The sequence below is a fragment of the Rana temporaria genome, chromosome 3 (assembly GCF_905171775.1).
Source record: "Rana temporaria chromosome 3, aRanTem1.1, whole genome shotgun sequence".
NCBI lineage: Eukaryota > Metazoa > Chordata > Amphibia > Anura > Ranidae > Rana > Rana temporaria.
In genome coordinates, this window is record NC_053491.1 from 407018126 (window position 1) to 407042872 (window position 24747).

At 42.9% G+C, this 24747-nt stretch overlaps 1 protein-coding gene across 1 annotated transcript in view; it reads right to left on the reverse strand.

Annotated features, from left to right (window-relative positions):
* Positions 1-11190: 11190 nt before the first annotated feature.
* The window catches only part of CNNM4 (cyclin and CBS domain divalent metal cation transport mediator 4), a 53573-nt gene continuing 40016 nt past the window's right edge, over positions 11191-24747 (reverse strand). The window contains exon 8 of the mRNA XM_040345952.1: positions 11191-12626. Coding sequence (XP_040201886.1) covers positions 12438-12626 — 189 coding nt within the window. The 3' untranslated portion in view covers positions 11191-12437. The remainder of the gene's footprint in view (positions 12627-24747) is intronic.

Consider the following 24747-nt stretch of genomic DNA (forward strand, 5'->3'; position numbering starts at 1 on the left):
ATATGAATCGATGTGGGTGTGTATGTTAGCGACCCCCTGAAATCAGTTCTCAAAATGCAGTGCCATTTGCAAAATTAGATTGCATGGGTATGAATACCCACGAGATACGGTTCTAGTGCAACCAAATAAAAATAGATAAAGTGGGGGCCTGCACGCTTTTGGTGCGAATTCGCTGCAATTTGAGCCACGCAAAATAATGGGTCAAATTGCACTGCTGAAGATTCCCATGTAATTTCACCAGGAATGTGGTTTGCCACACCACAGCGTGAACCAGGGTAAAAGGTATACTTCATGAACCCACCGCACAGTGTCCGACAAACGGTTTTATACACCTTCACCCTTCCTTTGGGTTTTCAGGGACCAACACATTGGCAACTGGGATTTCAGTGACCACCCTTAGACAGCGCCACCACCCCTATACTATATCAAATATTTCAATACATTCCTTCTTAGGGAGGTTTATCAGTGGAGCAGCAGCCCATACACCCATACCTTAGCGCGGAATTTAATAAATTTTCTATAAAAGGTATACTCAGGGCTTTTTTTCTTGGAGAATAGGTGCAGGAACTCCCTACTTCCGTGTCACCTGTTGTGTCCACCCCTTACCCACCTCCGAGCACCATTCATTGGTTCCAACCCTCTACTTACCTCTAAGCACCATTCCTTGGTTCCACTCCCTACCCACCTATGAGCACCATTCCTTGGTTCCACCCCCTACCGAGCACCATTCCTTGGTTCCACTCCCTACCCACCTCCGAGCACCATTCCTTGGTTCCACTCCCTACCCACCTATGAGTACCATTCCTTGGTTCCACTCCCTACCAATCTCCAAGCACCATTCCTTGGTTCCACTCCCTACCCACCTCCAAGCACAATTCCTTGGTTCCACTCCCTACCCACCTATGAGCACCATTCCTTGGTTCCACTCCCTACCAATCTCCAAGCACCATTCCTTGGTTCCACTCCCTACCCACCTCCGAGCACCATTCCTTGGTTCCACTCCCTACCCACCTCCAAGCACTATTCCTTGGTTCCACTCCCTAACCACCTCCAAGCACCATTCCTTGGTTCCACTCCCTAACCACCTCCGGGCACCATTCCTTGGTTCCACTCCCTAACCACCCCTGGGCACCATTCCTTGGTTCCACCCCCTACCCACCTCTCAGTAATGGATTCAGAACCAAGTATCAATTTGTGGTGCCAAGTAATTTCTCTACCAGCGACAACTGACCTCCCCAGCAACAAAAGACTCTACCCCTGTAAAAATAGATCCCTTCCAGCAACAATAGATCCCCCAGAAGCCAGCATTAATAGACCCTCCAGTACACCCCAGCACCCCTTGCCATTACATACATTCAGAGCTAGAGGTGCCGGAACTGCGTTCCCCCACATTCCTGCTGAAAAAAAAGCCCTGGGTATACTTCACCTTTACCAAAAAAAAAAATGCCAATGCAGATAAGGGGTGTCTGTCGATGAAAGCAAATGGTGCAGCTCTGACTAAAGTTCAATAAAGCCCCTGCTGTAGGTGTGGGACATTTATGTACCTCAAGAAGCCTGACTGGAATACTCTGAGGACATTGCCAAGAGGCGCCCAGCTGTGTTTACCTCCACCATCACAGGAGAGAGTTCTGTGTCAGATTCAATGCTCCTCACATGTAGTAGTGCTGAGCTCAGAGTGTGAGAGATTACTCCTGTGATGGTGAACAGTAGCAGATGGCAGTAACCATTGGCAACATCCTAGGAATTTTCCTGTTAGGCTTTATGAGCTACATACAGGCCTACACCTATAGCAAGCACATTATTCAAAGTCAGTCAAAGCTGCACAGTTTGTTTTTATCTACAGATGCCCCTTATTTGCATAGGCATGTTTCCCCTCCCCCAGTAAAGATGACCAAACCTTTTAAGTCTCCCCAGGGCGGGCGGGGGAAGCAGTCTCCACCAGGAGAAGACCATGATCATCATTAGTGGCTTTAGCAGCCGCTTGCAATAATCTGAAGGGAACCCAGCAGGCTGGTTGTACCAAAGTTGATCAAATCGATAAACTGGGTACATTTAGCCTGCCCATTAACGGTTCAAATCTTGATTCAATCTGTGTATGGCCAGCCTAAACATTGGTAGCTTCATAGGGCTTTGACATGAGGACAAGGCTCTCTAATGTAGCCATGTGCTTTCAAATTGCATTAGATGCTGAAAAATTGTGGGAAAGTGAATATTGTTCATTTCCTAATGTTGTAATTGTTGGGGTAAATTGTCTGTTTTTTTTTTTTTTTTTTTTACTTATTAATAAAAAATAAAAAAAAGCAGATTTCCTGGATAACAGGTTTTGCATTTGGGACTCTGGGGCCTTCTATGACATACTATAGAAATAGAGAACTCCAGCGCTGACTGGGGGAGGGGGGGTACTGCAGCAGCACCTGTGGATCTGATCCTAACAGAAAAAGTGATAATAATGTGAAGTATGGTAGCTGCGCTGTGGGGGAGAGAATGGGAAGGTGGAAGTGAAAATGGTGATGCAGCAGCTGCATGGACAGTCACTGCTCCCAATTGGAAAGCCTTTCGGCTTCACAGCCGGTTCCCTGCTGTGCAAGCACGAAGCACGCTGCACTTTATGAATGGCCCGGTAGCAGAGGGGGAAGTACAGGAGGGCTAAATTTCTGAATGATCCCATCGTGGAAAGACCTCTCAGTAGGGACGTGTAATTACTCCCCCCCCCCCCCCCCGAAGGGTGGCACTGGGGGGGGGATAGGTGGAACTCTGCTTTAATAATTATGCTACCAAAATTAGTGTGTGCTTTGAATTGCCTCCAGCACTGGTCCTGTTACTTCTTGCTTGAATCTGCCATTTTGCTGAAGCCCAAAACACCTCAACAGTAAATCATAAAGCAGAACTAGACCCATCAATTTACTGGTTTCAAAAAACAGTTACAAGCTGAAAATGCAAACTGTCACATTAGATTGAGTGAGCGAGTGAGAAACTTATATAGCGCAACACATGCGAACTGAATCGCCTCTGGGCGCTTGGTATCCATTCCCTGGGCCCTCAGAAGAGATGGGTCTTGATCTTTCTCCTGAAGGCCAGGTGGTTTGCCTCCAGTCGGATGGTGGTTGGTAGAGCGTTCCATAGTCTGGGTCCTTGGACCGCAAATCTTCGTTCTCCTTTGGACTTGTATCTGGCTTTGGGTATCTGGAGTAGATTTTGGTTGGTGGATTGCAGAATGCGATTGGTGTTGTGAGCTTAGACAGTTTGGTGATTGTGTCCTCAACCAAACTGTCAAACCATCAAATAGCTGGTGTCCTAACTGATCACATGTGCAGCACCATGGCAGTTGCAGTTTAAACAGAATCAGCTTTCTTGGCTGTAAAGGATATGAGGGTTTAATTCTGCTTGAAGGTTGTCGTCAGCAGATCCGCCTCTACAAACTTAGCTGTGCCTAAAATTGGAGATCAACTGAGCATGTGCAGAGTGGGGTTAGACAATGTATTACTGGATTTTAAAACAGTATAGACACTTATTTTTAATGTTTGACATTTGCTATACCTGCAAAAGGGGCCAGCCTCAAGTGATCTAGCAGGACTTCATTTTCTGACTAAAGTGCAACTAAAGCAACAATAGACAGTTTGAATATGTTCAAGGAAAGGGACTGCTGTGCCCATTCAAAAACCGAAGGCCGCACTAAACACATAGGTCCAAGGCTAGGTTCACACTTGTTCAGGGGGTTGTGGGTATCGCACCTGTTCCCACCCCCAAAATTCGCAGCCCTTTTACAGACACACAGGGACTGCCAGTAATTCATAATGGCACCCCCACGCATCTAAACCATGCATTTGCGGGTGCAGGAATTTGCAAGGTGGGAAAGAGAAACGGGTTTCCCGGTGGCTTTAAAAAGGTGCAGAAACCCCTTTCCTGCATTTCCCACTGGTACAGCAGCCCATTCAAGTGAATGAGCTACATAGGCATAGTAAGGTTGAAAAAAATAAAGACAACTCCATTAGGTTTAACCAAAAAAAAAATACACAATCCCATATACACAAACCTATACCCACAGTTGATTCAGAGGAAGGCAAAAACAAACATATCAGCAAAGCATGCACCAATTTGCTACAGGGGGGGGGGGGATCCTTCCTGATCCCCCGGGAGGCAATTGAATTTTCTCTGGATCAACTTTACCTATAAATGTCAGTACCCAGTTATATTGTGTACATTGAGCTGGCCAGAACCACCTCTGGAGGGAGTCTATTCCACATTTTCACAGCTCTTACTGTGAAGAAATCTTTCTGTATTTGAAGATGAAATCTCTTTTCCTCTAGACGTAAAGAGTGCCCCCTTGTCTTCTGTGATGACCTTAAAAGTGAATAACTCAATACCAAGTTCACTATATGAACTATTTATGTATTTGTACATGTTGATCATATCCCCCTCCCCCTTAGTCTCCTCAAGAGGGAATAAATTCAGTTCCTCTAATCCTTCCTCATAGCTGAGCTCCTCCATGCCCCTTATCAGTTTGGTTGCCCTTCTCTGCACTTTCTCCAGTTCCCCGATATCCTTTTTGAGAACTGGTGCCCAAAACTAAACTGCATATTCCAGATGAGATCTTACTAATGATTTGTACAGGGGCAAAATTATATCTCTCTCTCTCTGGAGTCCATACCTCTCAATACAAGAAAGGGCTTTGCTCGCTTTAGAAACTGCAGCTTGGAATTGTATGCCATTATTAAAGTGGAGTTCCACCCATAAATATAACATTACATCAGTAGTTTTAAAAAAAAAATGTCATTAGTCCTTTACGAATTTTTTTTTTTTAGATGCCTTCAAAGTGTTGTTGCAAGGCAGAACAGTTAATCTTCCCACTTCCTGCACCTAGGTGCTTAATTCTTCCTAACCTACACCGCACAGACTCCTGGGAATGTAGTGGGTGTAACTTTCCAGGAGTCTGTGCACTCCCCAGTCTCAAAGAATCATGTGACTTGGACAGCACAGGTGCTGAAACCTGATCTGACACTGCTTGTGCAGCACTGAGCATGTACGAGATCTGAAAGGCTGAAATCCAGGAAGTCATACAGTCTGGCTTCATGATGCCCACACTTAAGATGGCCCCAGTCAATTTCTATTTCATAAAGTGTCTAAATGCTGTAACAACCTAACAAAACGGACCTTAGTTTACAGACTAACTTTACTAGAATACATCAAGCTTGTGTATTACAGGGGTATTTATATTTAAAAAGTGAAATTGTGGCCGGAACTCCGCTTTAAGCTTATGATTTACCAAAACCCCCAGATCCTTCTCCACCATTGAATCTGCTGTGCTTGTGCAAAAACGGGCCGCAGCGAACGTATAGGTGTAAACCAAGATTAAGGCCTGAAAGCCATTTCAAAGGTTCCATGTTAACAAGGCAGGTAAAATTTAAATATAGAATAAGATTTCGCCTTTCCAGCAGGAACCCCTACCTTACTCTGAGTTCTCCATTATCTCCAGGTCTTCCCAAAAACGTCTTCACATTACTTTTTCTTCCCACAGTCAAAACATCATTGGCATTGCATTAGAATATACTGTATTCCATAATAATATTACCTGTCACAACTCAAACTAGAAATACCATCATGTGCAAGGACTCCTAAACAAATCAGCACACTGTGTTGCTCCTTTCTGCCATTTGTAGATGCTAGAAATGTGCCATCATGGACCAGTAACAGCGTTACCTTCCCTATAGAGATGAATGGGCCACACAGCACTCGAGGACGTTGGCTTGACATAAACCAGAAACAGAATTTGATGAACTCCAAGCAAGCTTATATAATAAACTCTTTAATAATTAAACAATTATATATTTACAGTCATCTGAAATCGTACCCTCGTTTCACCCACCACCCCTCCTGAGGGGAAAAACAAAAAAAACAAAGAAAAAAACAACAAACAAACATTTCCCTTCTTCTGGAACTCCGTAAACACCATTTCTAACATCTGATTAATTCCGAGTCCCTGAGCAAAGAAGGATCTGATTTGCCACTACAGAAGATGGCAGCTCCAGATACAAGAAACTGTTTATGGCTTGTGCATACTGTTCACTCGTCAAATAAAACTAAAACCATAAAACAAAACAGTGTGACATAAACTGATATTTGCGACTTCACCCAAAAGGCTTTTTATATGTCTCTCAGAGACAAAACCTCCGTACCACAGACCCCTTGTCCAGCAACATATCCACTCCCATTGAACTTCTTATTATATATTATGAAGTAGATCAGAGAAAGCCTTAAAAAGATATAAGTAGCCATTTGGTGTTGCAACCCCACAGACTCTACGCATGGCTGAATCCGGAGGTTTAGCATGGACCGACCAATTCCACCCTAGACCTAGAGATGGGAAGCAGCTGGTTTGCAAGGGGCAGATGTTCTTATGAACACCGTCCCAACTCCCAAAACAACTGCCTCTACCAGTGATCAAAAGGCTGGAAGGTTTAAAGGGGTAGTACATAATATGGGCACATTTTCTTTCAGGGGCACCACTATAAGTGCTTTAGAAAGGGTTTGGAGTTGCTTCCATTGCAAGCCTGCAGCTATATTTGAAATAAATATTTTCTACACTATTATCTATAAAATAACCAATGCAGTACCAGATGTGGTACATCACTTGACATGTCCTATTCAGAATCTGGCAAAGGTAGCTTCATCCTGTCCAGACTAAGATGAGGGATCATGCCAACACTATACCGTGTTTCTATGGGTACAGAGGACAGGGATAAGAAAGAAGAACTGTTCAACGCTAAACTATTCCTTGAAAAAGCCAATTTGTGCTATATAAATTACAGATTATGTGCCCACCGTAGTGCTACTAATTAACCTACTGTGACGGGCACACAATTTACAAGCAAGCATTTAAAATACCTGTTTATAGAACCTAAAATTATGTCTGTATTATACAGACTAACCTAATACAACAGCTTGGAATTAAAACGGATTTGAAAATTTGCTAAAAGAAAAAAAAGGGGGAGGAGTAACTGAACATACATATACATTCCAAATTTGTATTTCTTTTGCTCGTCTTCAAATACAGGGAACCTCATTATGCACATTAAAGTAATGCTGAAGGAAAAATAAATTCCTCATATTGGAAAAAGTAAGGCAGGGTCAGTTTTTCTTTTTGCACTTTGTGTCCCATTGTGGCGTTCTGATGTCCCTTCCTTTTCTATACCATAGCCAAAATTAGTAAGGGAGAGGAAACTCCCCCAATGTGGGAGAATCCCTGGATATCACCAGAACTAGTGTGCCCATCCAAGATTTACCCTTTATTCCTGCTTTGGTGACAATCTTAAAAGTTGGTATTTTCGGCCACTCTCAGTATTAAAGTTGAATTCCAGGCAAAACCGAAGTATTCTTAAAAAAAATGTTCCTGGCCCTCTTCCAAACACCTATTTTGACTAACATGCCTAAGAAAGCCCTGCATACTTGTCTATTTTCAGGCTACTCCAATCCAGTAATGTGATCCGGCTCCCCTCTGTCAGTGGGAGCTGCAGGGGAGAAGATGGAATACCAACAGCTGGGTCATAAGAGCCTGTGGATGACATCAGTGCTCCCAGGCATTTCTAGCCATCAGAGCACTCTCGCCTCTCCACTGGCTTGCACAAGTGATCAAGCGACTGGATCAGCTGAAAATAGGTAAGTATATAGATCTTTCATACACACAGGTTAGCCAGAATCGCTCTTAAAGCGGAGGTCCACCCTAAAAAAAAAAAAAAATAGCCAAAAAAGCTAAAAAAAAAAAAAATAAAAAAAATCAGGAAAAACATTTTTTTTTTATACTTACCAAAAGTGCCCGTTACTAGGCACATCTCCTAATCTGCCTCTTTCTTGTCAGCAGTGGTCTCCTCCTCGCCCTGCCTCCTGCGAAATGGGGAGCAGTGTCTTCTGGGACTTTGTGTGTGTGCCCCAGGAGACATCCGCCCATTTACATAGCGCCAAGCGGCTTGAGCATGTGCAGTAGGGAATCGGGCAGTGAAGCCGCAACGCTTCACTTCCCGATTCCCTCACAAAGTATGGCGGCGGGGCAGCCGAGACCCGAGCGATTGCTCGGCTTCCGACATTGCGGGCACCCTGGACAGGTAAAGTGTCCTTATTAAAAGTCAGCAGCAACAGTGTTTGTAGCTGCCAACTTTACATTTTTTTTATTTTTTTTTTAAGCCGGACCTCCGCTTTAAGAGGGGTGAGTAGTCAAGTTTTTGCCTTGAATTCTATTTTAATGGTAAACAGGACAAATAGGAGGAGGGCAAATTTCCCTAACGGGGCACAGACAGCAATGAAAAAATACATTTTCTAATCCCTTTCCACTCTATCCAAAACCAAGAAAAAAAAAAAAAGTTTTCCTTTAGTTATACTTTAAGTGCAAAAACCACTGGAGGTAGCAATTTTAACAACTGCTCCCAGGGAGGAAGGGTTTTTTATTTTTTGTTGGTGCTGCAGTCCTATAGAGGAGCACAGGAAGAAGACCATGCTTTGTGTGCACTAATAACATATAGATTTGAGAGTTATATGGGAGAACATTGTGCACACCCCTTTTACAGCACAAGTAATGAAGATCCACCATGCTGTCCAGGGTAACCTTGGCAGCATATGCAGCACAACATACCGAACATAACACTTCTCTTGAAACTATATAGTAAGGCTTGTTTTAAGCCTTTGATACTTGGCACCACGTCTCCTACATTTGGGCTAATCCTGGGTGTATTGTGTGAAAGTATCCTCCATGTAGTTAAGTCTTCTTCATTGACATACTGTAGATTAGTGATAGCGAACCAGATTTGTTTAGAAATATATTGCCCATGATGCTCCACTCACTGCAGAGTGCTTGAGCATCATGGGAAATGTAGTTCCAAGCCATCGGGGTGCCAAGGCTTGCCATCACTGCTGTAGATACAGACACTGGTCAGCTTTGGCTGCACATCAGGAAGCACATTGTGTACATTTGCTGCATTTTCCATTGAGAAAAGTGTATTGTAGAAACTTGCGTTCAACATAGAAATCTGGTGACACTCTAACAGGCCAAAAAACACAAAAGGCAAAGGTTTTGCCAGTTCAAACATTTAGGCCTCAGTGTTGTGTCTGTGCAGTTAACGTAGAACTACCAGCAAAACACATAAAAGTACTTCTATATCTCTACACAGATCTCCTGTTAAATCCTGCACTGCAGCACTCAGACAGGGAAAGGTGGGGGGTCAGCCCCCCGAGCTAGTCAGGGCGATATTGCTTTGCACAGCTCTGTCAGTCTACATGCTGCTGCTTCTACATTGTCCAAGCACAGGATAGAGTAGGCCCTGCAACTGTATTGCTTAAAGCGGGGGTTCACCCTTAGAGGGCACTTTTCCCCCTTAGAGTCCTGCTCGTTTTCTCTAGGGGAATAGGCTATTTGTTTTAAAATATGTGCAGTACTTACCCGTTTACGAGATGCATCCTCTCCGTCGCTTCCGGGTATGGGCTGCGGGAATGGGCGTTCCTTCTTGATTGACAGTCTTCCGAGAGGCTTCCGACGGTCGCATCCATCGCGTCACGATTTTCCAAAAGAAGCCGAACGTCGGTGCGCAGGCGCAGTATAGAGCCGCACCGACGTTCGGCTTCTTTCGGCTACGAGTGACGCGATGGATGCGACCGTCGGAAGCCTCTCGGAAGAATGTCAATCAAGAAGGAACGCCCGCTCCCGAAGACCCATACCCGGAAGCGACGGAAGAAGATGCAGCTCGAAAACGGGTAAGTACTGCTCATATTTTAATACAAATAGCCGATTCCCCTAGACCGAACGAGCAGGAAGCTAAGGGGAGAAAAAAAAAAAATTTAACAAATGGGTGAACTCCCGCTTTAATTGCAGTTTAGTCTGCAAGGAAATCCATCTGATCATTTAGATCCCTTTCAAACTGGGGCGCTTTTCAGGCATTTTAGCACTAAAAATCGCGCCTGTAAAGCGCCTCTTAAGCCACCCCAGTGTGAAACCCAAGTGCTTTCACACTGGGGCGGTGCTCTTGCAGGACGGGAAAAAAATTCCTGCAAGCAGCATCTTTAGGGCGGTGCGGCAATTGTGTATACACCACTGCCGTAATGCCCCTGCCCATTGAAATGAATGGGCAGCACTGCCGAATCGCTTTGGCAGCGCTGCAACCCTTTCTTTGGCCGCCAGCAGGGGTTAAAAGCGCCCTGCTAGCGGTCGAAAAGCGTTGCTATAACAGTAGTAAAGTGCCGCTAAAACTAGCAGCGCTTTGCCACCAACGCCAGCACCACCTCAGTGTGAAAGGGGTTTAAAGGAGTTACAAATCTGGCAAGTAAAACAGCTGGCCTATATTACATACATATATGTATGCCAGGAGTTTGGCTTTTAAGAATGATTGGGCTCACACTTTACAAATGCAACATGTCCAAACAGTGTGCAGAATTAAAGTCATACGCTCCACAGTAAAATTAAACTGTGCAATGTAAACAAACATTTATAGAAAAATAGAGTGTGAAAAGTTATAAATCAAAAGACATTACCAACCTTATTCAATAAATGCTTATTAAGTGCCAATTCGGTGCCATAACGCATAGCAACCAGTCTAGCTCAAACTGCTTTGACTTCAGCAGAGTATATTTTAAATTTTGGTTGCTATGGGTTACTGCACAAAGTGGTTGTAAACCCTTACATAAACCCAATGACGGGCTGGCCTCAGGTGATACAGAGATAAAACAAATGCTCCTACATAGGTTGTGCCTGTTTATCTGCAGCCATCTCTCCTTTACAGATGTTCAAAGTCCAGAACAGATACAGCTCTTTAGTTCTTGCAGAAAGCAGGGGGCTGATGTTGCACTCTGCAGAGCTCCGTGGGATTGGAGGATTTGAGGGAAGGGACACACCCCCTTCACACAGGAACAGAGCGATAAGGCTGTCAATCACACACTGTGTGCTGGAGCTCCCTCTCATCAACTTTTTACCTTTGGTGTAATGAAAACTTGATTGAAGTCACTGCACATAGCAGAGAAAGGTGGCAGCAGACAGAAATGACACACAGTACTCTGGAGATGAGACAAGTACACACTATAGACAGGTATGCGTTGTTCGGATTTCATGATTACCACCACTTTTATGGCCGTGTTCACCTTTCCCAGCAAATAGCCTATGCAGTCAAGGGAACCCAGTAGATATTAAAAAAATCTGTGCAGCTTTGTAAAATGATCATTTTATTGTTTTACTTGTAGGCCATTTGGGTCCCCTCAAAAGCCAGGCTAATAAACACCTAGTTAGCAACCCCCACATCCCGTCTCACTGCTAGGATGGGAAAACCATTGGATTTCAGTTCTGTAATGCTGGGAATGAGCATCCATCCAATGGTTTTCAGGTCAAAGCAACCCGTCAGGACATGAGGGTTGCCAATTACGAGTTTATTAGTCAGGCTTCTAAGTGGACCTACAGGTAAGATTAAAAATCTGTGCAGCTTTGTAAAATGTTCATTAAATTGTATTATCCGCTGGGGCTCCTTGACTGCATAGGCCAATCTCTCGAAAAGGTGAAAAGAGCCTTTAAGAATTCACAGTTAAGAACTATTTATTGTTAAGTCCGTAAGGCCTTCCAACTGCAACGTTAGCAGTGGCCAGCACTGACAAGATTCCATAACGGCAACAAGGATATTCCATTGTTCCTCAATGCTCACCACATGAACATGACAAAATACTTTGGGTCAAAAAAATAAGGTTTACCATACTGCTAAGAATTCAGCAAGAGCTTTCCCATCTCTGGAAGAAAATACCGACAGAGAACCGAGTGTTGCCATTGGTTCAATTTATGACACTGTAACCAGTTTGATTGCTGGTATATTATTGGTCACCACCATTTCCTATTTGGAGTGCTGGGTAAACATATCAGTATCAGAATGCCTTCTATCACAGAGAAGAGAATAACCAAACACTTCTTTTTTTGGCAGGGCCAAAGCCATTCTGGAGGGCCCTTCTAGCAATGGTCAATAAATTGCAACTGCATATTATATCAACCAACTCCCCTGGAAGACAAACAAATAGACCCCCCCACTACGAGGCAGGGGTCTCCAGTGCACATATAGAATTCCTTCCCTGAGTTGATGCTCCACACAGCATCATATCATTCCCAAAAGTATTGCAGAATTTCCAGATCCCCTTTGGTAGTCTTGTGTTCTCCTCTAGACAAGTCCGGGGCTGTAGAACAGCCACTTTCTTCACAGGCCACCGATGATGAGCTGCAGATTATTATTGTGAAGACTCCTCACCAGGAATCGCTCCTTTAGTCATGTGCAGTGCAGCTCTGCAGGCTTTGTGAAACGCTTGTCTCTTAGGATAAAGCTTTGCATGCAGTGCACCGGCACTCTGTGCCCAGTCAAATATTGCAAAGTGTTTTTCAAGGGCGATCCGCAGGTAAAGTACATGCAGATCGATGCTTAGCATTGGAGTTGGGGTCAGACAGCATTATGATGCAAACTGTGCTGTGAGTTTCTCTGATTTAAAAGACTGGTTGTTTCATCCACCACAACCTCACTGCGCTCCGATATACTGCTATCCAACTTGTGGGTTCCACCTTCAGGAGACTGCGGACTGCTATCCATCCGGGAGGACATCAGGGCTCCTTGATACTGGTCCCGTGAGATCTAAATAAAATGTACAATGTCAGCAAGTTTTCTTGACATACTACAATGATCAGTAATAAAACAGAGTGGATAGATATATATATATTTTTTAAATCAAAATACATTTAAACCACTTAACCCCCGGACCATATTGCTGGTCAAAGACCAGAGCACTTTTTGCGATTCGGCACTGTGTCGCTTTTAACTGACAATTGTGCGTTCGTGCGACGTGGCTCCCAAACAAAATTGGCGTCCTTTTTCCCACAAATAGAGCTTTCTTTTGGTGGTATTTGATCACCTCTGCGGTTTTTAGTTTTTGTCCTATAAACAAAAATAGAGCAACAATTTTGAATTTTTTTTTTTTTTTTTTTTTTTATATTTTTTACTATAATAAAATATCCCCCAAAAAGAGATTATATATATATATATAAATATTAAATATATAAATAAATATATAAAAATTCCTCAGTTTAGGCCGATACGTATTCTACATATTTTTTGTAAAAAACAAAAATCGCAATAAACGTTTATTGATTGGTTTGCGCAAAAAGTTATAGCGTTTACAAAATAGGGGGTAGTTTTATGGCATTTTTTTTTTTTTACTAGTAATGGTTACTAGTAATGGTGGCGATCAGCGTTTTTTTTCCGGTACTGCGACATTATGGCGGACACTTCTGACATTTTTGGGACCATTGGCATTTTTATAGCGATCAGTACAATAAAAATGCCACTGGCAGGGAAGGGGTTAACACTAGGGGGCCGGGCAAGGGGTTAAGTCCGTTCCCTGGGTGTGTTCCAACTGTAGGGGGGGGGGGGGGGGGTGGCCTCACTAGGGGAAATGACTGATCGCTGTTCATACATTGTATAAACAGACGCCCCTAGTGGCCGCTTAGAGAGCCGATGTATAGCTACGGGCTTTTGCCGACCTGCCGCTTTATAACTGCAGCGGCTGGTCGGCAAGTAGTTAATAGAATGCTTTTGAAGTAAAAAAAAAAAAAAAAAAATCTAAAAGATATGCATCTAAAATAGAAAACCTTAAGAATTTAGTTAATTCAGCATGAAAATGGAGCTTGGTTATGTAGCACGTGGCTTTAGATTCTGCAAAATTTACATTTTTGCTAAACTCATTCGATGAATCCAAGCTCTGCAAGCTGAGATGACATGCACTGCATTGATGCATTCACAGAATATCACAGTAACCATGAGATAAAACAAAGTTCAGGAGAATTCCTTTATCCTATTTTTTTTGCAAACCTACAAACTGTATGATTGAATCGGTTCGGATATCGCCGTTTTACTAACCTGACAGCTTATTATCCCAAATAGAATCTTTAATATTTGCAAACAAAATGAAGGTTTCCCAACTACCAGCAAGAATAATTCCTTACATTTAAAGAGCACCTGTCATTTCAGATCCATCATGGCAGCGCCTGTTCGCAGGCATCCACTCACCTGCTGCCGCCACGTCCCTCACCTTGTGCCATCACTGCCGCATCACCAGCCATCCCATTAAAGTGAATGGGATTGTCGGTGAATCAACAGCGGGTCAGAGGAGGAGCTGCCGCGGGACAGAGAGAACAGTTCTTTAAAAAAATTATGATTTAAAGGGGTTGTAAAAGGTAAAAGTTTTTTCACCTTGATGCATTCTATTCATCAAGGTGAAAAAACATCCGACAATACCAGCCCCCAAGTTATACTTACCTGACCCCTCGAAAGTCCCGCGCTCACCCCCAACATACTCTTCGCCGCTCAGCCTGGCCGTTAATTGGTTACAGTGGATGGATTGAAAGCAGCGCAGCCATTGGCTCGCGCTGCTGTCAATCACATCCAATGACGCTCCCCGGGGGGGGGGGGGGGGGGGAGTGATACAGTGAGCGGCTATGGCTATGGGAGCGCGCACACAAGAACTCAACACCACGCAAGCTCGAATGAAGGGGTTGAGTCCTTGCGGGGGGAGCCGAGACAGCCGCCGAGGGACCCCAGAAGACTAGGTTTGGGGCCTCTCTGTGCAAAACGAGCTGCACAGTGGCGGTAAGTATAACGTTTTTTTTTTTTTTTTTTTTTTTTTTTAAATAACAAACAACTTTAGTGAGACTTTAATTCAAGCCTTTTTACTAGTGATTTAAATCAAACCTACCCTGGTAATAAATAGCCAATACCAACATTTTCCAATGATGCCAGTACATCTTTGTTTTGTTTGAATGGTGGTCACCTGCCTCAAGCAGTACAACATTTCCAAATGCAAAGTTACTAAAGACACCAGAAGTTTTTCCAGTGGAAGAAAAAGCTATGTATGCCAATCTTTCATGATTGAAGAATTCTAGTATACCAGTATATCCCTCGATGCATTGAATTGATGAGGAAGATATATTAAAACTGGTGCACACAGAATCTGGGGCATAGCAACCAATCAGATTCTAGGTTTTATTGTCAAAGCTTTACCGCTTGCGGACCACCTATGCAGATTTACAGCAGAGCGGCCCTGCAGCGCTCGCTCACGTACATGATACAGCACCTCCTGGTGGGGGGCATGTATGCAGCCCTGACTGTGCCATCATATGCTATAACACAGGGATATGCAATTAGCGGACCTCCAGCTGTTCCAAAACTACAAGTCCCATTTAGTGCTATGACACATGCCGATCAGCGGAATACGCTCTGATCTATGCTCGGAATCCACTGATCGGCTGAGCGAATGACAACAGAGCTCAGTGTAAAAAAAAAAAAAAAACACCCATAGAGCCCTTTACAGACAGTAGCGATGTGCCTCTTTTCCTTCTTCCTGCGAAGCAGGGAATAGAAAACTGGCATATTGCTCAGTAAAAACAATATGCGGTGCACACAGTAAACATTGTAGGATCACAGTTAACACCCCTTGATTGCCCCTAAATGTTAACCCCTTCCCAGCCAGTGTTATTATTGCAGTGTAGATTATTAGCAATGATCACTGTATTAGTGTCACTGGTGATGTTAGCGTCAGTTCTTCCCCAGCGTTTGGGTCAGATTGCACACTGCAGTCCCACTTCAAGTCACTAATGTCTGCCATTACTAGTATTAAAAAAATAATAATAATCCAGTATATATCAGATTGTTTGTAAACACCAACTATCACTATAGTGTATATTGGATTGTTTTGCGGAATTTATTTATTTATTTTTTAAACCGAAGACATAGCACAATACAGTTTGTCTAAATTTACGAAGATTATTTTTAAATTAGATATCTTTTATAACAGAAAAAGTAAAAAATATATATTTTTATCCTAAAATGTTAAATTTATTTATTTTTTCTAAATTATATAAAACTAAAACGGTGGTCAAATACCACCAAAAAGAAAGCTCCATTTGTGTTATATAACATTTTGTTTGGATACAGCGCTGCATGACCGAGTAATTGCCAGTTAGGCCCCTTTCAAAGCCGACGGGCTTTCACACTGGAGCGGTGCGCTAGCAGGACCGCTCCAAAAGTCCTGCTAGCAGCATCTTTGGAGCGATGTGTTTACCGCTCCTTCCCATTGAAAGCAATGGGAAACCGCGCCTATACAGCCAGCAGTATAAACCCTTTTCCGGCCACTAGCGGGGGTTAAAACCGCACCGCTAACAGCCAAATACCACTGCAATTCCGACAGTATAGCAGCGCTATACCGCCACCTCAGTTCAGGCCGATATGTATTCTTATATACATTTTTTTTCTTTTTTTTACCAAAAATATGTAGATCGCAATAAGCATATATTGATTGATTTGCGCAAAAAATAAAGCGTCTACAAAATAGGGGATACATTTATGCCATTTTTGTCTTTTTTTACTAGTAATGGCGGCGATCTGCGATTTTTATCGTGACTGGGACATTGCGACAGACACATCGGACACTTAACACGTTTTTGGGATCATTCACATTTATACAGTGATCAAAGCTATAAAAATGCACCGATTACTGTGTAAATGTGGCTGGCAGGGAAGGGGGTTAACACTAGGGGGCGAGGAAGGGGTTAAATGTGTATCCTAGGGAGTGATTCTAACTGTATGGGGAGGGGACTCACAAGGGGAGGAGACCGATCTGTGTTCCTCTGTACTGGGAACACACCATCGGTCTCCTCTCCTCTGACAGGACGTGGATCTGTGCGTTTACACACAGATTCACGGTCCTGCTGTGTTCACGGGCAATTGCAGGTGCCCAGCGGACATCGTGGCCGCCGGGCACGCACATCGGGTGCCGAGTGACACGGCAGGCGTGCATGTCCCCCAGAGGCTCGGAAGTAAAAGACGTCATATGACGGCGGCCCGTAGGGACAAAGGGTTCCTGCCGCCGTCATATGTCTATGCGCGTTAGGGAAGTGTTTAAATCTTCTGCCCTTGTTTTAACTTTGCCTAGTAAAATTTTTTTTCGGACAGTACATACCTTATACAGCCCACTTCCTGTTTGTCTGGGGAAAAAAACCTAGGCTTCTGACATTCCCCCATTTAGTCAGTGATTTTTCAACTGTGGTTACAAGGAACCACTGCCTGTTGTGGGAACCATTAGGAATATATTGCCAATAGTTGGGGCTCCTCTGTGCTTTTGTGTTTGGGGGGGGTGTCTGTATGTTGTGTGGAGGGTGGGTGCGCTGCTTATAGACCCTGATCTCCATTTGGGATGATCGAGCGCTTTTCTTCCGTCAGTGACGGGTATATGCCGTTCTTTTGAGTGGGTATCCATGGGGGTATTTCTTGGATAGGTTTACCCCATCATAGGGGACTTGTGTTTTTTATACCATACATACATGTGTTCTTTCTTGATATTTATTCTAATACATTTTTGTAGTTAACTCTTAAGGGTGTGCAGCAGTCTATTTCTTTTTTTTGTTTTATTCTTTTGTTACATTGTATTTTGGATTGCACCCCCGATAAATATCGGTGAGTACTACACAGCCTAAGATTAGGTGGGAATCCCATACTCTCCCCCTTTCTTTACTATAGGCTTCTGACATCATGCACAGCTCTCTCCCTCACTCTCGTGAGCGTTTCCCAGGAAAGGGGGGGGGGGGTCATACGAGGGCCAATGACAGCTGCAGGTGTGCCTCTGTGTAAATCCAGGAAGTGAACAGGCAGTAGCTTCAGCTGTCCACAGTTAAAATTGATGCAGCCAGACTCAGTGGAGGGAGATTTCTTCAGTATATTTGGCAAGTACAGAATCATAGTATACAGTAAAACCTTGGTTTGAGAGCGTTTTGCATGACAAGTAAAAGGTTTTAATAAATTTTGCCTTGATATACGAGCGATGTCTTGATATAAGAGTAGCGTCATGTTACATCAAAAAGAAAAAAAGAGGAGACTAAGGTGTAGCAATATGGTTACATTTAATGAAGGTACAACATTTAGCAACTTATTGCTACACTTAGGAGGTGCCTCTCTTCTCGAATTATGCTCACAAACCAAGGTTTTACAGTATATAAAATATGCAAAGTGGTTGAAGGGAAGCTTCAGAATGGAAAACATGTTCCTCTTTACCACTGAACTTCTTAAAGTAAATAAACTCACCTTGCAAAGCAACCCATTCAGTTTAAAAATAGAAATTAAAAAAAAAAAAAAACAACAAACACACACACACACACACATTTACTTTCCATATTTTGTTATGTTACAGCTCAATTCGAAAATGGAATTAAATTCATGGCCGGGCAAGTAGAGCACTAATTTAGAGAAACAGCCAAGAGGCCCATGATAATTCTGGAGGAGCTGCAGAAATCCACAGCTCAGGTGGGAGAATCTGTCCACAGGACAATTAGCCGTGCACTCCACAAATCTGGCCTTTATGGAAGAGTGGCAAGAAGAAAGCCATTGTTGAAAAAAAGTAATACGAAGAAGTCTTGTTTGCAAGAAGCCATGTTGAAGAAGGTGTTCTGGTCAGATGAGACCAAAATTGAACTTTTAGCCTAAAAGCAAAACGTTGTGTGGCGGAAAAATTAGGCCCCTTTCAGAGTTTTTCAGGCGGTTTAGCGCTAAAAATAGCGCCTAAAAGACTCCTGCCTCAGCAGCCTGAGGGCTTTCACACTGAGGCGATGCACTGGCAGGAGAGAAAAAAAAAAATCTGCAAGCAGCATCTTTGGAGCGGTGTGTATACCGCTCCTTCCCACTGAAAACAATGGGACACCACGGTAATACCGCAGGCAATGCGCCTCAGCAGAGGCACATTGAGGGTGGTATTAACCCTTTTTCGGCCACTAGGGGGGTTAATACCGCACCGCTATCGGCCGAGTTCCACGTCAATTCCGACGGTATAGCGCGGCTATACCGCCACCGCATGTCCTGCCCCAGTGTGAAAGGGGCCCAACACTGCACATCACCCTGAAAACACCATCACCACCGTGAAACATGGTGGTGGCCTCATGTTGCGAGGATGCTTTTCTTCATCAGGGACAGGGAAGCTGGATGGAGCCAAATACAGGGCAATCTTAGAAGAAAACCTGTTACAGTCAGCAAAAGTTGAGACTGGGGTGGAGGTTCACCTTCCAGCAGGACAACAACCCTAAACATACAGCCAGAGCTACAATTGAATGTTTTAGATCAAAGGATATTCATGTGTTCGAATGGCCCAGTCAAAGTCCAGACTTGAATCCAATTGAGAATCTGTGGCAAGACCTGAAAATTGCTGTTCAGAGACAGTCTCCATCCAATCTGACAGAGCTTGAGCTATTTTGTAAAGAAGAATGGGCAAAAATGTCTAGATGTGCAAAGTCGGTAGAGACCCAAAAAGACTTGCAACTGTAATTGCAGTAAAAGGAGGTTCTACAAAGTATTGACTCAGGGGGGCTGAATACAAATACACTCCACAGTTTGGATAGTTGTAGAAAAAAAAATAAAAAATGTACAACCATTTAGCATTTTCGGAGAGCTCCACTAACAATATAGAAGTCCACAAACTGTGATCCGGTGCTCTAGTCAGGACGTTCAGGCCCCATAAATACAATACTTGAATCAAAAAGGGCTGGCAACTCGGATGCTCTTGAATAAAAGTCCTTTATTGGTTACATGGGTGCTTTAATGAAGGGTTCTTAGCCGAAATGCGTAAGCCATGTAACCAATAAAGGACTTTTATTCAAGAGCATCGGAGTTGCCAGCCCTTTTTGAATTAATTTATCACTTTCCTTCCAATTCACAATTATGTGCCACTTCGTGTTGGTCCATCACACAAAATCCCAATAAAATACATTTACATTTTTGGTTGTAACATGACAAAATGTAGAACATTTCAAGGGGGATAAATATTTTCAAGGCACTGTATAAAATCGCTCATTGAGTTGTTGGGCAGATTACAAAACACAAAATTGCAGCAAAAACACATTCCATGCTTTTCTACAGCTTCTCCATTGAAGTATATTGAACCAAAAAAAAAAAATGGCCCCGTTTTGCGTTAAAAGTCCTTGCCCTTTCCAAATACACAGCAGCTAAAAAGAAAATCATTGATGTGAACGTGTCCCATAGGAAAATATGTAAATGAACTGTAGTGCGTTTGTGACCCAGGCCTGAGATGTTTAGTAACATAATGGGGTTAAAAAAACAAAAATAAAGTACAAAAAAAAAGCAAATAATCGCTACTGTAAGGGGTTCATTTTTTTACTGTGGGACAGAGAAAGTAATATTTACAGTAGCGATTTGCTCTTTTGTACTATAAAAAGGGATCATTTTAGTTTTTTTAACCCCATTATGTTACTGGCTGATTAATCGATTATGAAAATTGATTTCAAAATCGATTAGTTTTTTCGGCCCTACTCTCAACATGCAGACCCTGGAGGACGTGCTTTAGCACGCAACGCGTTGGGAAGAGCCTGCATGCTGCCGCGTCAGATTCAAGTGGTGGCCATAGACGCGCGTTCTGCCAACGTGCATCTGTTGGTTCTTTGATCGTTGAAATACTGCATACATGATTACAGATCTTATTGTGACAGATGAATTGGTGATAACTTTAGGATTTTTCAAACTGGATTTTAAATTTGTGGTATTTTTATGTATAAAATTTTGAGGCGATGCAATTATTTATTTCACGTTCTTATATGAAGGTCTGGTATATTGACTTTTGATTGGTTAGCAACCCATTTTGAGATCACTTCGGAGTGCTGACATTTTTTATAATATAATTCGACTCCAAGCAGAAACAACCATTTAGAAAATACCAGCTGGAAAAAGAAGTGCTTATTGCTAGGGAGTGTGCAGAATTTTGGCACGCCGTATTGGCACCACTCACAATCTAGAAGCTTGCTGCACCCCTAGGGTAAGTATTCCTGCCGATGTGCAGCTGGAACTGGTTCTGCTACTACTGATATGTTTGGGACATTTTACACATTGACCTGTGCTCCAGTGAAGGCAAGCCTTCCTCATTCTCACAAGGATAAAGAAGTGTTGTCTGGGCTGGAAAGACAGAAGTCCCAATTAGGGATGGCAGATGGAGAGCTGGTAGAGAAGCAAAATTATGTGACTAGGCATGTGAACCTGGTGATCAAGTAGAAATGAATCCTCCACGTTTACCCCCTTCATCTTGGGAAGTTCCAGGCAACTAAAGCCTAGGACACACGATTTTGGTAATTACCACTTTCGGAGCAATCGTCTGATAATATGATCATTCGTACACAGCCTTAGAGAGCCGATCGACGGTTCAAAGAAAAAAAAAAAAAAAAAAAAAAAAAAGAAGGACAAGCACAACATTTTTCATACGATAGCAAAAACGATTTTAATTTAATCAGTAAAGTATTTGTCCATAAAAAAAAAAAAAACACACAAACTACAAAACACACACAATCACGCGCGCACACACACAATCACGCGTGCACACACAATCATGAAAGAACACATACATCGGTCTTTTTCAAATCGGGGCAATAGAGCACCCTGGGGTGCCACTTGAGGTCCCACGGCATTATGCTAGGAAAAAAAAAAGAACCTGTCAGATGAGACCGAACTCTGGACAGCATGTGTACACACCCATCTTCTGCAGCAAAAGGGGAGGGGGGGAATCAGTAAAGAGGGTGGTTTTAATGCCCCAACCTCACATGGGAACAAGCCCTTGGTTCACATATGTGCAGCTGTGTGCAAGGCCCATTCATTTTAATGGGTGGCACTACCTTTAGAAATGCAGGGAAAGAAGTCCTGACCCTTTTAAATTGCCGCACACCAAAAACACCCAGTGTTTGCCAATGTGTGGGGTACCATTAGAAGTTAATGGCACCCCTTAAGAGCAGAGCATTTGTCTGCATGTCAGGACGAGTGCGATATTGCACATGCTTCACAACACGCAGTAACGTGAACCAAGCTTTAACATGGGGCACCTCGAGACTGATAACACTTTTCAGGGGCGCCCTGACTGGGAAAAAGGTTGAGAAACGCTACATTGCATCATTGTGGGAAGATGCGTTCTGTCATACAAGAATAGTTACCTATTCATTGGATACAAGACTAGCATGCAAAAAAAAAAGGGGGGGGGGGGGGGGGGGTTCAATTACACATCAGCTATTCTCATCAAGCTGAATTAGCACTGAAACTAATCCTAAAGCACTGGGTGTACCATGTCCCCGATGAGGTTTATAGGTGCCTGAACAGATTGTATGTAGCCAACAGCAGCTGATCAGATTTCATGTTTTGTTCTAAATACCAATGCTAGCCATACACTATTCGAAAGATCGCTTGAACTAGTCTTTCAAATAACTTGTTTTTTTTGGATAGTGCCATCATGTGATAAATTGTTCAGTGGACCTAAATGAATCAGTTTTATCACCACCATGGGCAGTGCAAACCGTTCAATTTTTAAACTAACGAGAAACATTAACCTTTTCAATTTATTGTTAGTTCAGCAGAAGTTTTCCAACCCATTCACCGTTTTTCATCCAGTTAATGGGCACAACTAGATTTTTGGCTCTTTAAAGTTTCTCATCTAAGTATGAGGATCATTAGGGTATATATGGTGCAAGTAATGAGTTATGAACCTTTCACCAGAGGTGGAGTATCACCCATACCCCTACTTAGATTTCCGGTTTAAAAAGAAACAAGGAATCTGGGCTCTATAAACTATAGTGCCCTTTTGCTCCATTTTCAGAGATCAGTTGCATAATAGCATTTCCCAAAACCATGCATAAACCCTCCTAGTCTAATAGGAGAGTATGTTTCTCCAACACAAGAAGCACAGACAGATTTCTCAGTAAAAATTCTGTGTGCATAAGATTTTTTTACAAAATATATTCAAATAAATCAAGTTTTCCAGTCAAATCAGTGGTGAAAATTTGCTCAAGATTCTGTAATTACAGGAGCAGCACTGGCTTAGCAATTAGCTCTTGTTGCAGCACTAAGGTCATCGGTAAGAAAATAAAGATATACAGGCCACTCCTGATGACGTCGGCATGACGAAACATGTAGGGGGAGCTTTCAGCATCACTACGTCACTTTCGGTTTGGAGTTTCTGGTCTGTGGAATGCAAGGTGCCCCAAACGATCTTGTTTTATAGTTGTGTACTACTTTATAGCACTAGTGACAGTGCTTTAAAAAAAAAAAAAAAAAAAAAAAAAAACACATTTTACTAACACAATGGGACACCCTTTTTTTCTTATCCATCTATATGCAAGTGTACCGAACGATGAATGCCAATGAGGGAACCCAGGACAAGGAGTTGACGCCATTGTGAGGCCTTTTTATTCCTGCAGTGTCACATCCCTTTGTATAGCGAACGATCGTGGATGCCGAAGAGGGGATGCAGGATAAAGATCAGACTCCATTGTGAGGCCTTTTACCCCTGCAGAGTACAGGGGTACATCCCTTTGGCGAATGCAGACCTGAGAGGAGGGGCAAGTGTGAAGAGTCACCAAATTTTGTGGATTAGAAATTCCTTAATGTCACCATCACCATTTATGAACTTCTAAATTGAGTGGACCTTTTATGCAAAATTTATTTTGCAGATACGTTGGTGTTGATGGTTTATCAATTTATGCACCTTGGAACCTTTTAAGAAATGGACACATTTTGGATACATTTATGGATTAGTACTAGAGCACTTTACACACATATATTTGTACTTTATATGGCGAAAAGATGGCACACTTTATATACGGTTTACATTTTTTATTGTTTTGTTACACCATTATCAATTAGCAGCGCCAATTCACCCATATACTCTTTCCTCATCTGTAAGAATGCCACTACCTCCCTGCGCTTGCATGCATTTTCTCCGGGTACTTCGGCTTACTCCAAAGACATGCTGGTAGATTCATTGTCGCCTAGCTTCTAAGTTACTTGAGAGCATGGACCAATGTAAATGTACAATACATGTAAAGTGCTGCATAAATTGTTAGTGCCATATAAATACAAATGTCATCGCCTTTAGATAACACATGCCCACAGAACAGTTGACCTTGTCTGTCACCATGGAGGTCTTTCATAGCTGGAATTACAATGTGGCACAATGTCAGCACAGTAGCCCGACGATCACTTTACATCATCAGTTAAAGAATGCCCAAGCAATTCCTCTTTCTCCAGCTCCAGTCTATTATAGAGCAACTCCCATGGCCTACAAGCTGGCCCTAGATCAGACGAGTGCCAGAAGTCAGGCAGGCACCAATGTCCTGTCATAATTAATGTTCCACACTGTAACACAGTCTAAAGACATGAGATGACAGCAGCCAAATATTGCCTTTTTGAGGCATTGGCTTAGTCAGCGCTCCATCGGTCTTGATCTAGGTAACAGTTAAGCAATCTGTCCCCCCCATCACCATTCTTTTCCCAGGAGTTTAGAGTAGGCAGAAATTGCCGCCACCTCTTATTTTAACCCCATTCCCACTACTTTAGCTTGCTAGGCTGGCAGAGCCAGTAGTAGGAGTACTCTCTGCAAGTCTGGTCAGACTGTCTGTATGCCCCTTCTAATGAGGATAACAAAATAAAAAAAAAATTACAGGAGAGCAAGTACATCTTGTTCCTTAAGGGGTTTGTAAACCCAATATTTCATATTCCTGATATGCAGCTACTATACCATGCACTTGAATGAGGAAGAAGCCCATTCTCCTTGTATTGCTTCCTTTGTGTGAAATCCCTGGCAGTCCCTCTGCTTTACTATAAAAACTGACCACACTAAGCAGAACACACCATGGTCAGCTGCCACCCCATCACTAGAAAGAGCAGTGTACTGCTG